Below are 18,603 nucleotides of genomic sequence, written 5' to 3'. Positions count from 1 at the left end.
GGAGGGAAGCTCCAACTGTGTTGCTTGGCTGTGTTGCTCACCTAATAAGAAGTCTAAGAACGACTGGGGGGTGGAGCTTGCATGCCTTGTGTGTGGCTAGTTAATGCAAGCTGAGGGGGTTTTGTTGCACGTGCTGATGCAAACTTTGCAGTGCAAAGCCAGGCCGGGGAGGCATCTTAAGTTGAGGCTGCATAGGCCTTGTGGTGCATGTGATTCAGATTCTATTCAGTTGAACCTCTGGTTACAAAGTTGGTTGGACAGTGTTCTTGAAGCTACTAAGCATGAGTTTGACCAGACTGCAGGAGGACAGGAAGACTAGAGTGCCTGGAACAGGTGAGGCTGCAGGTCCCTTATTTTGGCTGCTGGTCCCTTATTTCCAAGGCTGCTGGTCCCTTATTTTCAAATCTGTAAATTGACAGCTATGAATCTACGTCACTCCTATGTCGGGTAATCTGATCTTGTTTCCCTGCGCTTTCTGTTCTATCACCCTCAGTGCCCGTCTAGTCCTAGGCGAAGGGGGCGGTCAGGAATGCTGTCCAAGGACACTGAATCTGCCAGCTGTCTCTCCTGGTGTTTGCTCTTCTAGCTGTTCCTCACCCAGTATTTCCCAGCTTTATCCCTCTGGACTATGCCCCTCTGCAAACCACTGTTCTAAATCAATACTATCCTCCTGCCTTTGGGAAGGCTCAGGAAATGGGGGGAGTGTAACTCCCACCATTCCTCCTCAGTCCTGACACATGATCATATTATAAAATAATTGTGCTCTGTGTTACAAACAAAGCATTGCTAGGAGTCGTTTCTTTTTGTTCTCCTACGTAAAAAAATTCAGTGTGGAGCCAGCAAATTTTTATTCTCAAAGTGTGGCCCAGGAAAAGAAGAAGTTTGAGAACCTCTGCTGTAGTACAAAGGGTGTGGGGAGACTTAGAAGTGCACCCTATGACAAAAGAACAAGAGACCAGATGAAACCGCTTACCTCTGAACACAGGGAGCATTGTTCATCACTCTTACTCTTTCTCTTTCCCTTTCTCTCTCCTTCCGCCCTTGTTTCCTGCTCAGGATCCCCCTGGTGAACCTGTGATTGCCCTGGAAGCAGCAGGCCCGGCTCCTTCGTTGCGAGACCAAACACTGAGTTTGCCAGAGAGTCCCATAGAACTGGCAGCCCTCCCTTTTAGTTCCATCCGCCTGCGAGTATGAAACTGCTACTCCTCACGCAGCAGCAGAAGTATTGTAGATCCCTTTGTGCCCTGGCATTCCGTCATCATTGCAGACCCAGCCCAAACCAAGGTTTTCGCTCAGGAGGAGCTGGGCTCCGTGGTGGGTCCTCATGGCAGAGTTGATGACTGGGGTGGTCTGATGTGAGCAGAGGGGTGAGGAGGAAGGCCTAGAAGACAAGAGGTATCAGCACCTTCATGGTAACGTTTCAAAGATATCCCTTGTACCCCCGGCATAAACATTTATACACAAACATGTATTTATTTATGTTTAAGTAAGCATGCTTGATAATGGGATGCAGAAGTAGGATCTCCTATTCGGTGTCTCCCCATCTTTCCTCCCTTTCCTCATCACACAGTTTTGAAGCATCTTCCAAAGAGCCAAAGCTCACATCACATACACCTGGGCAATGAATACCTTTCTGTATTGTGGGGATGGGCATATATGGAGGGGAAATGGGGTGCAGGAAAATCAGACACTCAGCATTGGTATCAAATGGACACGATTCCCTCATCTGTCATCTAATCTTCTTCGGCTGCTTTCTCACCCACCCTCTTCTGTGGAATTGCCATCCTTTTTACGGTGCGTCCAGACAACGCCATTGTCATCCTATTGCATTCCAGTTTTTTTCTGTGTTGGCTTCTCATCTTTTCCCCCAAACCTGATTTGTTGCAGTTGTGGAAGAGAAGTAGCAATAAAGATTGCAACATGCGCCTGTCTACTAGGGACACACAAAGCACGATTGGAGCTTTTTGCAGGCTCCTGTGCCTTTAATTAAACGCTTCCTGGCTTGCAGTTGCAGTCCATTTTATTGCTTTCTGATGATCATGGTACAGGATAATCATGAAAAAATTGCCTTTCAACCTCATAATTGCCCTCATGTCAACTTCTGTTCCACTGGGGGAGGGGGAGAGCTTTAAATTACTTCCCCCCCTTTCTTATTTAAAAGCAAACCAGCATTATTTTGCTGTAAAGGTGCCAAAATGAGAGGAAATAAGTAGTTATAGCCTCCATCCTCCCACAGGAGCAGAAAATGACAGTTGGAACATGCAATTAAGAGGGCCTGCTGAAAGGACAGTTATTAAGCTATTCACTGTAATCCCTTTCCATTGCTCACCCAAAAACAATAAATGGGAAGAATCTTCAAGAAGGAATATTTTAATTAACATTGCTGAAAGCCTTTATAGAACTAGACTTACCAGTTCATAATCATTATGAGAGTCTTGGTCATGGGGGAAGGCATTGCTGGATAGCATAGTGCTATTATCATGTGCGAGCATGGAACTTCTGTTTTAATTCTAGTTCCAGCTAATTGCAGAAAAGGAATGCCTCAGGCATGCTGGTGGACTGCAGTGTCGAAGCAACACATTCTGTATTTTTGTCTCACTTCCTGCATCTCCAGATACACCATTCTCCCTCACTCTAGCGACTGTGACAGCGTTGCAACTCTCCCTCTTTTCCAGACTCCATTCTCTTCCCCTGTCTTCCCTAGCATATTTTTTGGCCCTGTTCCATGATTTGCTTCCTGTCCAAGTTATTTTCTGCTAAGCCTGGTTCAGTCTCCGTTCAAATGTGTGTGTTTTCCCCCACCCCCCATAAAAGTATTTTACTAAGCTTTTTCTTTTTTTAGAAAAATTAAAAGTATGCATATAAGTTAATGGCTGGCAGATGGCTTTTTGCTCAGCTGAGGAATAGTAGACCCTGGAGTTTATATAAGAAGTGGTACTAGGTGCTCAGCTCCTCCTGATAGCTAAGTGGAGTCCACTGCCTAGTAGAACAGCTGCAGTCCTCACTCTTTGAGCAGATGTCCTCGTAGCACAGTGAATAAAGATTTAATACCTATCTAACAAGGTTCATTGGCAAAGCCCCATATTGGCCAGGGATGCCAAATAATCAGGTTTTGTGGCGGGGAACCTTACTCTGCCCTTATATCTTTATTAACAATTGCTTCTGCAGAAATCAGCAGAGTAAGCTTTCTGTGGCATGGAGATAAACATCGCCTGCTATTTCCATCAAGATGCTGTTTTAAGTTGGCAGGCTGCATAGCACCTAATAATTGCACTGAAGTTAAAGGGTCCTCAATCATTTAAATTTGGGTCATGCCCTGGCTTGAGGAGGCCATTCTCGCGCAGCAGAAATAGCGCCCAATGCATTCTAGTGTCTGAACTGTGCAAAGTCAAATGTAGCCCCTCCTTAACATATTCAAGTTACAAGAAAGGAGATTCCAACTAAACAGCAGGAAAAACTTTATGACAGTAAGATCTGCTCAGCAGTGGAACAGACTCCCCTGGGAGGTGGTCGACTCTTCTTCCTTGGAGGATTTTAAGCAGAGATTGCATCTGTCATGTATGATCGAGTTAAGGTTCCTGCACTGCAGAAGGGGTTGGGCTAGATGACCCTTGGGGTCCCTTCCAACTCTAGAGTTCTATAATTCCATAGCTTGTCTCCTACAACAAGCATATTTCAAAATAATGGAGTCTGTGCAACAACACAGCCGTCCTCATATGAGGTCATCCACCTGCGTGACCATGTGAAAGCTCTGGCTTTCTTTGCATTTATATCATCTGCACTTAACAGACCCATTTAGACACAACCATTTCTAGGTGAGATTAAATTGATGTGGCCCTTACTGCCCATGGTCCAGTTCATTTCCTCCAACCCGCCAGATTGGTCCAACTGCTTTTGCAGTGCAAGAGCCTGCGAAACCTAAGCACAGAAATCAGCGTAAGCTCCAGATTTGGAAGGACCCTTTGCCAGGGAGATCACTCCCTGAAAAGCCCCAGCTCCTTTTCATTGCTGCTGCTGCACATTCGCTTGCCGTGTTCCTCCCGGCTCAATGTGCCCCATGGGCAAGGTCAGCAGAAGCAGCTTCTCCCCCTTCTCCTTCTCCTTGCCCTTGTCCCTGCTCAGTCTCTCAGAGAACGCAGGTGAACAGGCAATGAAAGCCAGTTGAGATGCCCAATGATGCCAACCCTTGACGCCAGCCCTGAGAGAGGAAAGAGTGGGACAGTTCTGCACACCATCGTCAAGGATGCCGTCAACTCTAGAAGGGAGGGAACTATCTACAGCCTCATAGAGCCCTTGGATTCTTACATGGTGATATTTTAATTTCTGTAAAGAGCCAAAGCCCTTCAACACGACCATCCTTTCAGTGACGGCGCTGCTCGCATTTAACACCCACATTAAATAGGTGGGCAAAATGCTAAGCATAAGCACATTAGAGGTTTCTGAAGGGGGTGGTTGTACGGTGAATGCAGAGCCCATCCCTGCAGTGCATGGCCAAAGTTATTTGTTCTGCACTATCCCCGAGGAGCCCACATCGCGGGCAGGGGAGACGCACAATCAGCATGGGAGGAATGCTTGCTGTGCAGTCTGCATGACATAGGGAACCTGCAGAATAAAAGCTGCTTGGTTTGATTTGATTTTTCAAGGAAATGTTTCTGGGCTAAACAGGTGCAGCGTGCATGCCTCTGTAAGGCGTAGGAGAACTCTCTGGATCACGGTTACTGTTTTGCCAGGGCTGCCAGCATGGATGCCACGATTCTATGCAAGCATGGAAAAAGCATGGAATGTGATGCCAGGTGCAGAATTCAGCTCCCTGAGAACCCCAGCCTTCATTTCAAATAAGAAGCTCGCCCTCTATGACTATGCAGATATGCTTGAAAAATATGCGGGTAGTCCTGTAGGAAAAAGTTAACATTTCTGCAGTCAGGCATTCCAGTCTTTACAGCAGCCTTAGTGATTACACAAATTGAGCAGATGTGCATAATGCTCCCATTTTCATTTTTACTGTTTTTACACCATTCATTCCAGTTTCGGTAGTCACGAATATGCAGGGCGCTAGTCATATATGCAAGACATAGAAGCCCCCCCCCCCAATTTCCCCAGTTCCTGGAAACATCATTCCACCACAGCTTTTTGCTTCTGAGGTTTCAGCAGCTTAACTGAGAGCCAGTGTGGTGTAGTGGTTAAGGGTGATAGACTCATAATCTGGTGAACCGAGTTCGTGTCTCCGCTCCTCCACATGCAGCTGCTGGGTGACCTTGGGCCAGTCACACTTCTCTGAAGTCTCTCAGCCCCACTCACCTCACAGAGTGTTTGTTGTGGGGGAGGAAGGGAAAGGAGAATGTGAGCCGCTTTGAGACTTCTTCGGGTAGTGATAAGGCGGGATATCAAATCCAAACTCTTCTTCTTCTTCTTAACATATTTTAAAAACAAAAGTTGAGGTTCTCAGCAAGCTGAAGTCATACAAGGTCTCATGTGACGGTGTGGCTGTGCTGCAGCATGGGTCTTCTGCCTTCTGCCACATTATGGCCCAGGACAACGCAAGGATTTGGTGGAAGGGCATTCAGGCGCTCCCTCTCCTCATCTGGGAAGCTTCCCCCGTTCTCTCCAGCTGAGTTGAAGTCCTGAAAGACCATCTCCCTTGCTGGTTTCTGGGTTGCATGTGCCTCTCAAGTCTATCCAATATTACAGCCCTGCTTAATACCATTTCCTGCTAACTCTGCTCTTTCTTTCCCCATTTTTCTTCTTCTGTGTCATCATACTTTCCTCCCTGTTTGATTGCAGGCTGTCTTTTTATTTCAACATTCCCCTCCTCCTTGTGGGACCCAAAGCAACAAAACCTTAAGAGTTACCCAGCCCCCCTTGGAACCAAAGGAGCAAACGAATCGCAACTAACTTAAAACCCCTTGATTTTCAGTTATTTGTGCATGCATTTGGTCAATTTATATGCCTCCCTTCAAAAGAAGAGCCTCTTCAGAGGTCCTTTTCACTGCACACCTGTGATGATTTGTGCTCAGGATTGTATTGCGACAGTTATACACAACCCAGCCTTCAATACTGTTTATGCCTACAAAGGTTGTGGGGCAAACATACCCCATTGGTGTATGTCTCTCAACTTCCAGCTGAAATCCTGTAACTTTTTATACCACGAATGCTTACTTTTTTTGTCCCACTGCTGTGGCACTATAGTGCAAGAGCGCCCCTCCGGACAGCAATACTGGGAATAATATTACTGGTGAAGCATCGCAGAATAACTAATAAAGCGGGGTCACATGTGGGTGGTTCACTATACAGGTAAATCCACCGCTAACACACTATTCTTACATCAATGGCAGTTTGCAGAATCCACCTGCGGGAAAAGTGGTCTGGAGGGGATTTTCAAGGGGACTCTCAGCAATTAAAAAAATGCACGGTAAAAATCTGTTTCATTTGGACTCGATCACAACAACCCCAGTCAGAACAAAGAGTCGATTCTTTCAGCTATCGCAGCCTTAAGTGAGCCAATTACCGTATTTTTCGCTCTGTAAGACGCAGCAGACCACAAGACGCACCTAGTTTTTGGAGGAGGAAAACAAGAAAAAGAATATTCTGAATCTCAGAAGCCAGAACAGCAAGAGGGATTGCTACGCAGTGAAAGCAGCGATCCCTCTTGCTGTTCTGGCTTCTGGGATAGCTGCGCAGCCAGCATTCGCTCCATAAGACGCACACACATTTCCCCTTACTTTTTAGGAGGGGAAAAGGGAGTCTTATAGAGCAAAAAATAGGGTATAGGAAAAGAAAGGTGGAGGGGTTGGGGAGAGAAAAGGTGCTGGAAAGAGATTTGAGATGCAGGCAAGGGCAGGGAGGGCAAGGCCAGCGGGGCGTTTGGGAGACAGCGGAGGTGTCTGCCCCTTGCCTGCACTAGGTGGGCATCTCTGCTATCCCTCCTTTTATTCTGCTTGGCTACCACCGCCCCTCTTAGCTTCCTCCAATCACAGCTCCTGCCCTCTCTGGGCGACTTGACTAACAAATTTCCTGCACAAATGTCACTTCCATGTAGGAAACGGATGCTTGCTCCTGTAGTGATCGTGAGCAGTCAAATATAGAGTAGCAGCCAGAGGCAAGAGATTCAGCCGTGGGGCTGAACGGGGCATGGGGTTTTGCCATAATAATAAGCATTAATAAATAAATAAAATCAATGTCGCAATTTCCTCTGTAGTATGGAAATAGCACTATAACGCTGTAATATAAATAGATTATTTTTTTGAGTAAAACTGTCTGTTTCTTGGCAGATTGGGTCATGGCCAAAGATGCTCTGGGGAGTCTTCTGAATAGGCTTGGTTAAAAGAGGAAGAGGAAGTCCCTGCAAGAGATTCTCTCCTCTCCTCTCCTCCCACCCCCCAATTACACCACTGTCACATGTAACAAATGCCTGTCTGGCATGTCTACATGCCTGGGGAACCCGCCACCCACCGAGTCGACTTGTGGCCAAATAAACGCATGTGCATTTGTGAGACGTGTGACAGTGTCCCTGCAAGTTTCTCTCCTGGAAGTGCTATTTGTGCCAAGCACATCTGTCGTGTGTGAAGCAGGGTCTTTCGTGTGTCTTGCCCTTCTCCTGCCCCTTGTGCACCGTACGATATATTTTTGTAGGGTTTTCTTCTCCTCGTGGTGAAATTCTTAAATTCTTGTGGGATGTAAGTTTCAACATTTTTTAAATAAAACTTTGCAAAATACTGAAAGCTAATGGCTGGCTGTGTGCTCTTGTGGGCTGCTTGCTGCCTGACTGCTGTGAGCAAGCTGATCATTACCCATTTTTATTTTATTATATTATATATATTTTTGCCTTAAAGCAATGCCTGGGCAGGGCTTGGGATTTGAGAAAAGAATGTTAACCTTTCTTAATGGCCCAAGGCGGCCGGTAGATGTCCCTTTATGGGAGCTGGTGGCCAGAAGATGCTTTCTCACTACAGAGATCTCTCTGCAATGTTTGGAAGGGGAAAGCAGATGATCAAACTTGTTCAGGGTGGTGGGGTGATAAGGGGTCAGTGGGCAGCCAGCTACTGACCCTCTGTTGTCGTTGCATTGGACCGGACATCATGTCTGGTGTAGGGCGAGAAAGGAACAGTGGCTCCAAGGAACTGTTAGGAACTTAACAGGAGCTCCTGATGTTTTCTTTGAAAGTGGGCTTTGCTTACAGGGCTGGCTCAGCTGCCCTAGGGCGTTCCCTACCAGTGCAGCCAAGAGGGCTGGCTATTCGTGTCGTTCAGCAAGCTGTGCCTGTGCATGAGCATGCTTCTTCTGAAGACAGGTTGCCGGCTATTGTAGTTTGGTGTTGATCACCAATCCCACCCTCCGTAGCTAAAGGGAAAGGTCAGGTTCCTTGTGTGAGAGAGGGAACAGAACAAGATGCTGGGGTGGCTCAGTCGGTAAAGCACAAGGCTCTTAACCTCGAACCCCACGTTGGGCAAAAGATTCCTGTGTTGCAGGGGGTTAGACTGGATGACCCTTGGCGTCCCTTCCACCTCTATGGTTCTACGCACTTTAGGGAGAGTCAGAAGAATCAGCTGGAGGCCAGGAGCATTTTAGGGTGCAGAGATCTGGTGTGAGGTAGCACATTGCTTTCTCACATCAGTGAACATGCTGCTTGCCTCTATTAACGCTACTGCTTGCATATTTAAGAACAGGAGTCAGCAACCTTTTTCAGCCGTGGGCCAGTCCCTCAGACCATGTGGTGGGCCAGACTATATTTTGAAAAAAATAATAATGAACAAATTCTTATGCCCTACAAATAACCCAGAGATGCATTTCAAATACAGTCGTACCTCAGGTTACAGATGCTTCAGGTTGCAGACACTTCAGGTTACAGACTCCGCTAACCCAGAAAGAGTACCTTGGATTAAGAACTTTGCTTCAGGATGAGAACAGAAATTGCACAGCGGCGGCGGCAGCGCTGCGGCAGCGGGAGGCCCTATTAGCTAAAGTGGTACCTCAGGTTAAGAACAGTTTCAGGTTAAGAACAGACCTCCAGAACGAATTAAGTTCTTAACCCGAGGTACCAGGACGCGGGTGGCGCTGTGGGTTAAAGCCTCAGTGCCTAGGGCTTGCCGATCGAAAGGTCGGCGGTTCGAATCCCTGCGGCGGGGTGCGCTCCCGCTGCTCGGTCCCAGCGCCTGCCAACCTAGCAGTTCGAAATCAACCTCGGGTGCAAGTAGATAAATAGGGACCGCTTTCTAGCGGGAAGGTAAACGGCGTTTCTGTGTGCAGCTCTGGCTCGCCAGAGCAGCGATGTTACACTGGCCACGTGACCCAGAAGTGTCTTCGGACAGCGCTGGCCCCGGGCCTCTTGAGTGAGATGGGCGCACAACCCCAGAGTCTGGCAAGACTGGCCCGTATGGGCAGGGGTACCTTTACCTTTACCTTACCACTGTAAAAGCATACATTCTGCTCATGTAAAAACACCAGACAGGCCCCACGAATAACCCAGAGATGCATTTTAAATAAAAGCACACATTCTACTCATGTAAAAACAGGCTGATTCCCGGACCGTCCGCTGGCTGGATTGAGAAGGCGATTGGGCCGCATCCGCCCCCCGGGCCTTAGGTTGCCTACCCCTGTTTAAGAACAAAGGATTTATTTTTTAAAAAAAGAAAATAAATCAGAAACCGCCAGTGCCCTCTCTCCTTCCTTGAAGGGAAGCTGGTAGCACAGGGATGTATCGCTGCTAGGGAATTGGAGAGCAGGTAACAGTTCATTACGGGGAGAAATCTGTCTAGGGCAGCGGTCAGCAACCCGCGGATCCAGAGCCGCATGTGGCTCTTTTACACCTTTGCCGTGGCTCCGGGGCGGATACCAGCGAGGGGAGGAGGCGCATTGTGCGCCCTGACACTCCCCACTGTGGCGGGCGCTGTACTGGCTGGGACGTCGCATGGGGGCGGTGCGTGCGGCTCCCAGGTTTTTCCCCTTCAGAAACAGGTCCAAGTGGCTCTTTTTTGTCTTAAAGGTTGCAGACCCCTGGTCTAGGGAGTTGGCTTGGGGAATGTAAGGCATTGCTTAACACGTTGATTCTGTGCAAAAAGAAGATCGACTCCATTCTGGTCGCTGGTTGCTCCTGGTCCTCCTTCCTCTCCTCCAGCCCACATGGTGATATTGGTGGTGGGGAAACCCTCCTAGCAGAGACTCTTATTTCCACGGGGCTTGCTCAAGATATTTTGGTACCTGAGTGGGAAATCTAAATGCATCTCCCTTCTTGCCAGTTCGCAGTGTGTGTAAGTGTAACGGGGCAGACACAACCCACTGGGAAGCCCTCATGCTTGAGCTTCAGAGGAGAACTTTCTGGTGGGGTTGTGATGTACAAGTCTGGAGAAGAGGAGGTTAAGGGGTGATATGATAGCCATGTTCAAATATATAAAAGGATGTCACATAGAGGAGGGAGAAAGGTTGTTTTCTGCTGCTCCAGAGAAGCGGACACGGAGCAATGGATCCAAACTACAAGAAAGAAGATTCCACCTAAACATTAGGAAGAACTTCCTGACAGTAAGAGCTGTTTGACAGTGGAATTTGCTGCCAAGGAGTGTGGTGGAGTCTCCTTCTTTGGAGGTCTTTAAGGAGAGGCTTGACAACCATATGTCAGGAGTGCTCTGATGGTGTTTCCTGCTTGGCAGGGGGTTGGACTCGATGGCCCTTGTGGTCTCTTCCAACTCTATGATTCTGTGATTCTATGATTCTATGATTCTAAGTCGGATCTGGCTGTCTCCCACTCGTGACACCTTTAATGATAACATAACAAAACCTGACACCCGGAGGTCCTTTTTCCACGGTTAGGTCTGCCTCAGAATTCCCGTGCTCAGTTCTGTAATTGCTGCTTTTGCTCGCAACATACAATTTCCCATCTCGAAATCTTGGATTTTTGTAACATTTTAATTTCAGGCTGCAGGAAGGAGGGAGGAGGGAGGACAGAAATAACTGGAAGAAAAGGAAAAGCAAGGCAGGGAGCGGAACGCTTGCTCTCTCGCTCGCTCCACTCCCCATGGCTGCCTCCACGCTTTCTATTTAAGGCTCTTCTCCAGCCTTCTCTTCTGTCTAGGCTGCTCCCAACGTCCCAGGTTTCCAGGGTTGTTCTGCAGCCTGTCCCCCCGTCCCCCGCCCATCATCTGCTGAAAATCCCCCCCAGCCCCCGCACTTCATCAGCCCTGGCAATCAATGATGGAGAAAGGATTTTGGCACCAGAGCAAAGCATTTCCGTGCCACACTTTAGCCCTTGGCTCTCCAGAGGATTAGACCGAGAGGGTGGGCTGGGAGTTGGATTAATAAACCCATGTTGGCTGAGATGAAGACCTCTGTCTAAATAGGTGTACAGGAAACTTCAGAGTTCCCAAGGGATTTCGGAATTGAGGCTACCCCAGCTCTGGACACAGATGATGGCCCTACATTTAAAAGTTATTTTCAGACACAGGCAGAACACCACACTCGGGGGAATCTGACTGAACTTGTGTCGTTGTTCCCACAATAAATATGGGACTGCTGTGTGGCAGCTGGGAGTGGGTGGCTAGGTGTCATAATAGCGCCTCCCTCCCCCCTCCATGTTTCTTTCTTAAGAACTCGATCATAGAGCAAAAAGGTACACTCTCTGAATTTGCAGCTATTGCCACAACTCAGCCTGGGCCAATTGTGAGTGAGGGTGCTGATGTCTAAAAAAACCCACCTTCGCCTTAGGAGTGTTGAGAAATATGTATAGATGTACTTGAAAATAGCTGTGGGGGTGGCTTTTTCTGCTTCAGAGTGAGCTCTGCTTCCCCTCAGTTTTTCTGGACAAAATCCCAGTTGCTTCTTCCTATTTGCAAACACACACACACATGCGCGCGCGCGCACGCACACACACACACACACACACACACACACAAAGAGTCCACTTTGGTTTTTTTCCAAGCACCTCACGTGTTTGCCTGCTCAGCACTATTTTAAAATAAGTTTTTAACACTTCGTCATCCTCCTCCTTTTAAAACACTTTTAAGAAGGCGAGGTGGCTAATTATATCTATGAAGTCCTTTGCTTAGCCTCCTTCTCCTCACCTCAGGGTGGGTTACTGAAACTCATACCTAACCTGTTTTCTAACCTTGGTGCAAAACCTTAACATGGTGTTCTGGCCTAAAATGCTCCCTCATATACTTGCTGCCGTTCCTTCCCTTTGGCAATGCTTCTGTCACGCAGTCCATCCCAGCCATGGCTCTGGGGGAATGGAGTGGAGGACATCTCATTCAAGAAAGAGGAGTGGAGCTTTGCAGAGTCCTCCAAGGCTGCACACAGACATCGTCTCTCAATTGCTTGGGGAAAGCCTTGGAGAGGAGAGGACTTGAGACAGTTGTGGGGAGGTGGGACTTTCAGCAACTGATTCATGAGGCGAGACCTACCAGGGACGAGCTGCTGTGCTCATCAGGCCTGACACACCATCAAGTCTGTGCAGATCGTGTTTTTGCTAATAAAGAGTTAACTCCAAATGGGAACAGTGTGATTTACTGCTGGCTCACTCTTTGACACCAAGTCACCCAGTCCCAAGGACACTTTGCCTAGATGCCCATTCACCACACCTGGATCTCTCCTCAGCTCACATCCACCCAGGAACAGAGGGAATAGAAGACCTGGCAAGATGCTCAGAGCTGGTGGAGGAGAGCTAGCAGCCAGATGACTTCGTTACCTGGGGTCTCCTTGAGAGGAGGGAGAAGCCAGCCAGGAACCAGTTGTGCATTGACACCCAGCAGATGGCCAAAAAGGAGGCAGAGGTCCCTGAAGGGATATAAACCTCCAAGCTTCTCTGGACCTTTGCTAAAGTAGTGGTGGTCCCCTATTAGGTGCCTAATAAAGGTAAAGGTAAAGGGATCCCTGACCATTAGGTCCAGTCGTGACCGACTCTGGGGTTGTGACGCTCATCTCACTTTTTTATTTTATTTTATTGCAGCTTGGTCCAGGTTCAAAATCCTACATGGTGTCCACAAAAGTTCTTAGACCAGATGTGGAATGAAAGCAGCAAAATTGTACATTGCACCTCAAAATGCATGGGCCATTCAGCTAGCAGAAGTGCATGGTCTTCCACTAGTCCAACAGGGGATTTTGCTCCCTCTCCTTTCCTTGTGTGTTCTACACACACACACACACACACACACACACACACACAGGCACTTGGTGAGTGTCAGGGGAACTCCCAGGACAGTGCAGGGGTGAGGAGATGGGTGATTTTTTTTGCTCTGGCAAGCTGAAAAGTTTGCACTGACCTAACAATCTCTATAGTGCTATGTTTAACTCCTCCCCATTTCCCCTGGTATCAGTGACCTCCATTATGTAACACTGCCATTGTGGAATATGTTTACTATATGAAGCAGGCTGTTGGCTTCATGCTGAAAGAAACCTTGGGTTATTACTATTATTATTAGATTTAAATACTGTCCTTCATCATAGAATCTCGGGGCAGTTCAGAGAATAAAATACAGGATAAAAACCAGTAAATAACTGAAACAAAACAGCAAAACAATAACCCCCTTTCCCATAGCCAACTAAGTCATACTCAGAGTAGACCTATTGAAATAAGTGCACTTTAGATGGTGAAGTCCATTGGGTTCAATGGGCCTCCTCTGCACAAGTCTTTGTTGGTTGCGATCCTTTGCAAATAGCTAAAACACAGCAGATGAAAGAACCTTGCATGCAAAACACAGTACAGAATACAGATCGGTTTTGTTTGACGACATTTCTTGGGATGTTGTTGAAAAATATTATGAACTGATTAACTGATCAATGTCACCATTGATCTCTTTTGGCGTGTTGCTCCGCTCAGAATGTGAATGCGCACACAGCACAGTGTGGTTCAGTTCAGTATGGCTGCCTTGTAAGCACCTGCCAATTCCAGTTCCGTAGCCTTTCCTGCGGTCGCACTTGATGGATGACTTCAGGTCCAGATGGGTTGACGTGCATTACCAAGGACAAGTATCCAATTAGATCCAACAGACTAGCCATCACATCAAGCAGACAAAGGAAGCTGTGGGTAGACTGAATTAGCACTCCTGTGACACATTGTGCTTTTTAAATACTGGGAGATAGCAAACCACTGTGGGAGGAAGCTGGCTTGGCTTGAGCCTGTGGATTTGCGTACCGAAGGGAGCGCAGCTCCTGTACAGATGAGTGGGTCTTCGATTTGTATACCAAGCATACAAATATTTCCAGGTAAAAGTACGCACACACACGCCTTCTGCAAACATGCACACACACACACACACACACACACACACACACAGATAGAGAGCGCTTCTGAAATTTTGCCACTGCACTCTACAAAATGAGGGACCAACTCCCTTCTCTTGCGGGGGCCCAATTAGTGCCATTGCCTTCCGTTAAGAGTTTGGGTGTAATCCTTGACGCCTCCCTTTCCATGGAGGCGCAAGTTACAGCAACAGCCAAGGCGACATTTTTCCACCTTTGCCTCATCAAGCAGTTGGTCCCTTACCTTTCCCGCCCCAACCTGGCCACAGTGATCCATGCGACGGTCACCTCCAGGCTTGACTACTGTAATTCGCTCTACGCGGGGCTGCCCTTGAAGCTGACCCAGAAACTCCACAGGGTGCAGAATGCTGCAGTGAGGCTCCTCATGGGGTCTCTGCCATGGGAGCATATTCACCCAGTGCTTTTCCAGCTGCACTGGGTTCCGGTGGAGTACAGGGTCAGATTTAAGGTGCTGGTTTTGACCTTTAAAGCCCTTCATGGCCTAGGACCCTCGTACGTATGGGACTGCCTCTCCTGGTATGCCCCACGGAGAGCCTCAAGGTCCATAAATAGCAACACGCTAGAGGTCCCAGGCCCTAAGGAAGTTAGATTAGCTTCAACCAGATCCGGGGCCTTTTCAACACTGGCTCCAGCCTGGTGGAATGCTCTGCCTCATGAGACCAGGGCCCTGCAGGATTTGATTTCTTTCTGGAGGGCCTGTAAGACAGAGTTGTCCCGCCTGGCCTTTGGCTTGGAGCCAATTTGATTCCCTCCCCCTCTTTCTTTTTTCTTTTTCCTTTCTCCTCCTGTGATGAGGCTGCATTTTAATATTTTAACATATCAGTATTTTAATTGTTGTATTTGAATCTTGTTTTTAAGTTGTATTCATTCAACTTGTTTTTATTATTGCTTGTTAGCTGCCCTGAGCACGGCCTTGACTGGGGAGGGCGGGGTATAAATCAAAATTATTATTATTATTATTATTACTTAAATACCATCATCCCTACAAATCTTCCCACAATGTTTCTTCCAGTCAAGGCATGCCTAGCAAGTATATATCCTCCACGTGCTTTTGCTTCCCATACTAGAAATGTATTCCTCACTTGCTTGTTCTTTCTCCTGTTAACAATTAAATGCTTCAAAGTAATGGTTGGATATAGTTAGATCATCCACAAATGGCACATCTCCATTTGGGGATTGAATGGCAGCATCAGCTTCCATATTGATTGTGCTTCCGCAAACTAAAGAGACGTGCTGGTCCAGTGGCGTAGCGTGGGGGGTGCAGGGGGGGCCGGCCGCACCAGGCGCAACATCTGGGGGGGGGCGCGGAAGAGACTCAAGTGCTAAAATCCACAGGTTAGGGGGCGCAAATTACTTGCCTTGCCCCGGGTGCTGACAACCCACGCTACGCCACTGTGCTGGTCTCTTCATGACGCACAACATGGAGCAAGAGTGTGCCTTTTCATGGTTGTGGCTGCTGTCACCAGGGCCTCCAGGTCAGTACCCGACCAAACATCTTGTAATGACTTATTCAATGACTTATAAAATGTATATACCGCTTATTCAACAGAAGACCTCTAAGCAGTTTACAAAGTTACAAAAAATATAAAAATTTAAAAATACAGATGGAAACAAACAACAAGTTAACGTGTTTGTGTGTATGCGTATCAGCAATTTCAAAATAATTATACATGCAGTCAGTTCTGTTTTGTTAACATGAGAAAACAATTTCAAGGGAATTTGATGCATGAATAATTATTTTTGCGAAATGCTGTGGAGGGTTCCTTTCCCTCCAGTTCATTTAATTCAAATCTTTTCCTTAATAAAATGTTCAATGCACCGATCGAACACCAGCCTAGCTTCATCATAACAATTTGCCATTTGAATGAATATTTGGACAACTGCAAAGTTATTCCAGCTGAACACGTTGGTTGTTCTTAATGGGGTGGGCACAATGGGAACGCCAACAATAAAGACCAATTGACCTGTTGGTTTATTGCTGTTGGCTTATGCACTTGCGGAAACAGAGCACAAATCCACATCGTTATCACCCTCATAGCTAAATTTATGGCATGAGATGTATGCTTCCAGAGGAAGTGTTTACTATACAATCAGTATGCCCTGTTAACTCATGTTCCACAAAGGGTGAGGCCCACAAAATACATTCATCAGCATCTGCCAAAGAGCGGGCCAGCAGTAAATCACACTCTTCAAAGTTGGTCTTAACTCTTTATTAGCAAAAACATGATCTCCACAAACTTGGTTGAGTGTATTTGTTCTGTACTTCTGTTTCAGTGTATCTGAAGAAGTGTGCATGCACACGAAAGCTCATACCAAGAACTAACTTAGTTGGTCTTTAAGGTGCTACTGTAAGGAATTTTTTTGTTTTGACTATGGCAGACCAACACGGCTACCTATCTGCAACTGGAACTATGGAAGGCACCGCATTGAGCCGCATGAAATGGAAGTCCATCAACGACTTCTGTTTCAGTGTATCTGAAGAAGTGTGCATGCACACGAAAGCTCATACCAAGAACTAACTTAGTTGGTCTTTAAGGTGCTACTGGAAGGAATTTTTTTGTTTTGACTATGGCAGACCAACACGGCTACCTATCTGCATCCACAAACTTGGTTGAGTGTCAGGCCGAATGAGCACAGCAGCTCATTCCCAGTGGTCCCACTCCATGAAAATCAGTTGCTGAGTGTGCTGGTCCCGGGGGGTTACCGTGCAGCATGGTCTGAGTCCAGTCCGAGGTCAAGGGTGTGGCATGGAGGCCGTCCGTCAAGGCTGAAGCCGGGTCCAAGACAAGGAGTCGGATGGGGTCAGGAACTCTGGGAGAAGAGCAGGACAGGATGCCGGCAGGAACAGGTTACCAACAATGTTGCTCCCGCAACCTGGGACTTGGCTGGCTGGCTTTTATCTGCCCCGAGGCATAGGGTGGCCCCGGTCCACAGGTGACTCGCCTCTCCTGGCCTGGAGGCGAGCACTCCTCCTGCAAGAACTTAGATCCCTCCTCCTCTCTGCCTTGAGCCTCTGCAGCTCAGGGGAGGCTGGAGGGTTACTGGACCCAGAGGCAACCTCAGCTTCCCCTGACGGGGCTGAGAGTGAAGCACTTGCAGGCAATGGGTCCTTGATCACCTCCAGAGCAGATTCAGCTGGTGTCTGCTCCTGAGGATCCGGCACAGGTGAGGGCCCTTCAGGTTCAAGCCCCTGCCCTGGCTCAGCCGGTCCTGGAGGTGGGGACTCCTGTGCAGGCTGGGATTCCTCAGGTTCAGCCTCTGAATCCGATTCCCAGGCCATCACACTGAGACTGAAAGTCCCCACAGCCATCTAAGTCCCCTCCTCTCCATGGTTTTTCCCCAAGCAATCAGAGGCTGTGCCTTTGTGTAGCCAACCTCTCCTCCACTGTTTTCATGCCTCTTCTGGTTCTGGGAGAAGAGGGGAGGAGAGCTTGTTGCAGCTGGAAGGGGAGACACCTATGAATCTCTGCCAGCCTGACTCATCTCGGGTGTCAGGGAACTGCCATCGGCTTAGGGGGTAGAGGGGAAAAACCGGATGGATTACAGAGAGCCCCCAAAGATTGTGGGAAGCAGCACCTCCTCAGCCACACCTCTAGTGGAGAGGAGATGCAGGGCTCAGAGGAGGCAAGGCAGTGCCAGGACACCTTGCCTGAGCAAAGCGGGGAGGGGAGAGGTCCCCCGTTACCCACGCCTCCCTTGCACAGTAGGCTTCTGCACAGAGAGGGGAGGCACAGACTGGGCGTCAAGAAACTACTCTGCTGGGGAAGGTTTAAGGACCGCCCACTCTCAGATTCTGCCAGTGAATGAGCAAGACACGGAACAGAGGCACTCTGCATTCCAAAGTTTTTTATCACTGATAAGAAAGCTTTAAAACAGACTATTGAAGCATATTGCCTGTTTGCTCTCGAGCAACCAACTTATACCTCTAACATCTGCCTCTTGACCTCCCTCCTCTCCTGCTTCAGCTTCTGCCTCTGATTCTGCACTTCCTCCTGCCACAGACTCTCCCAGCTCACTAAGCCCTGTTATCTCTTCAGCTTCCAACACCTCCTTCTCCCAGTCTTCTCTCTCTGACCACTCACCCTCATCCCACCACCATTCCCTAGCCTCTGAGCCTTCTTCCCTTGGTGGTTCCTCAGCTGGTATCTCTTACCATTCCTCCGCATCCAACCAGTTCCTGACATCATCTTTACACATCTATCCTGTCTCTCCTCCCAAAGGAGCTCAGGACAGCAATGCAGAAGCCTCATGTTCCACTGACCTGCGTGATGCAGATGCCTTGCACTTTTGCAGTTTTGGACTTTGGGGGAAAGCGTGGATTTAGAAGCATAATGTGATGGCCTGGGAATCTGATTCAGA

The 18,603-nt window shown here is 48.0% G+C and overlaps 1 protein-coding gene and 1 long non-coding RNA gene across 4 annotated transcripts in view; both read left to right on the top strand.

The window, feature by feature from the left end:
• PIANP (PILR alpha associated neural protein) overlaps positions 1-7,718 on the top strand; it is a 36,698-nt gene extending 28,980 nt beyond the window's left edge. For 2 of the 3 annotated variants that reach the window (XM_081894699.1, XM_081894700.1), the window contains exon 6: positions 7,269-7,718. In XM_081894699.1, the coding sequence (XP_081750825.1) occupies positions 7,269-7,311 (43 nt within the window). In that variant the 3' untranslated portion in view covers positions 7,312-7,718. Of the gene's footprint in view, positions 1-1,056; positions 4,056-7,268 lie in introns of those variants that run through there. The other variant, XM_081894701.1, reaches the window with a different exon arrangement.
• A 2,164-nt stretch (positions 7,719-9,882) lies between these two features.
• LOC309360434 lies at positions 9,883-12,473 on the top strand. The gene is made up of 2 exons (XR_014164145.1): positions 9,883-10,333; positions 10,716-12,473. It is a non-coding gene; the product is annotated as an uncharacterized lncRNA (long non-coding RNA).
• Positions 12,474-18,603: the final 6,130 nt, after the last annotated feature.

This window comes from Podarcis melisellensis (genome assembly GCF_964234715.1).
Source record: "Podarcis melisellensis genome assembly, chromosome: 17".
Taxonomy (NCBI): domain Eukaryota; kingdom Metazoa; phylum Chordata; class Lepidosauria; order Squamata; family Lacertidae; genus Podarcis; species Podarcis melisellensis.
Note: the sequence above shows the minus strand (reverse complement) of the source record. Positions and strands in the feature narration are given on the sequence as shown.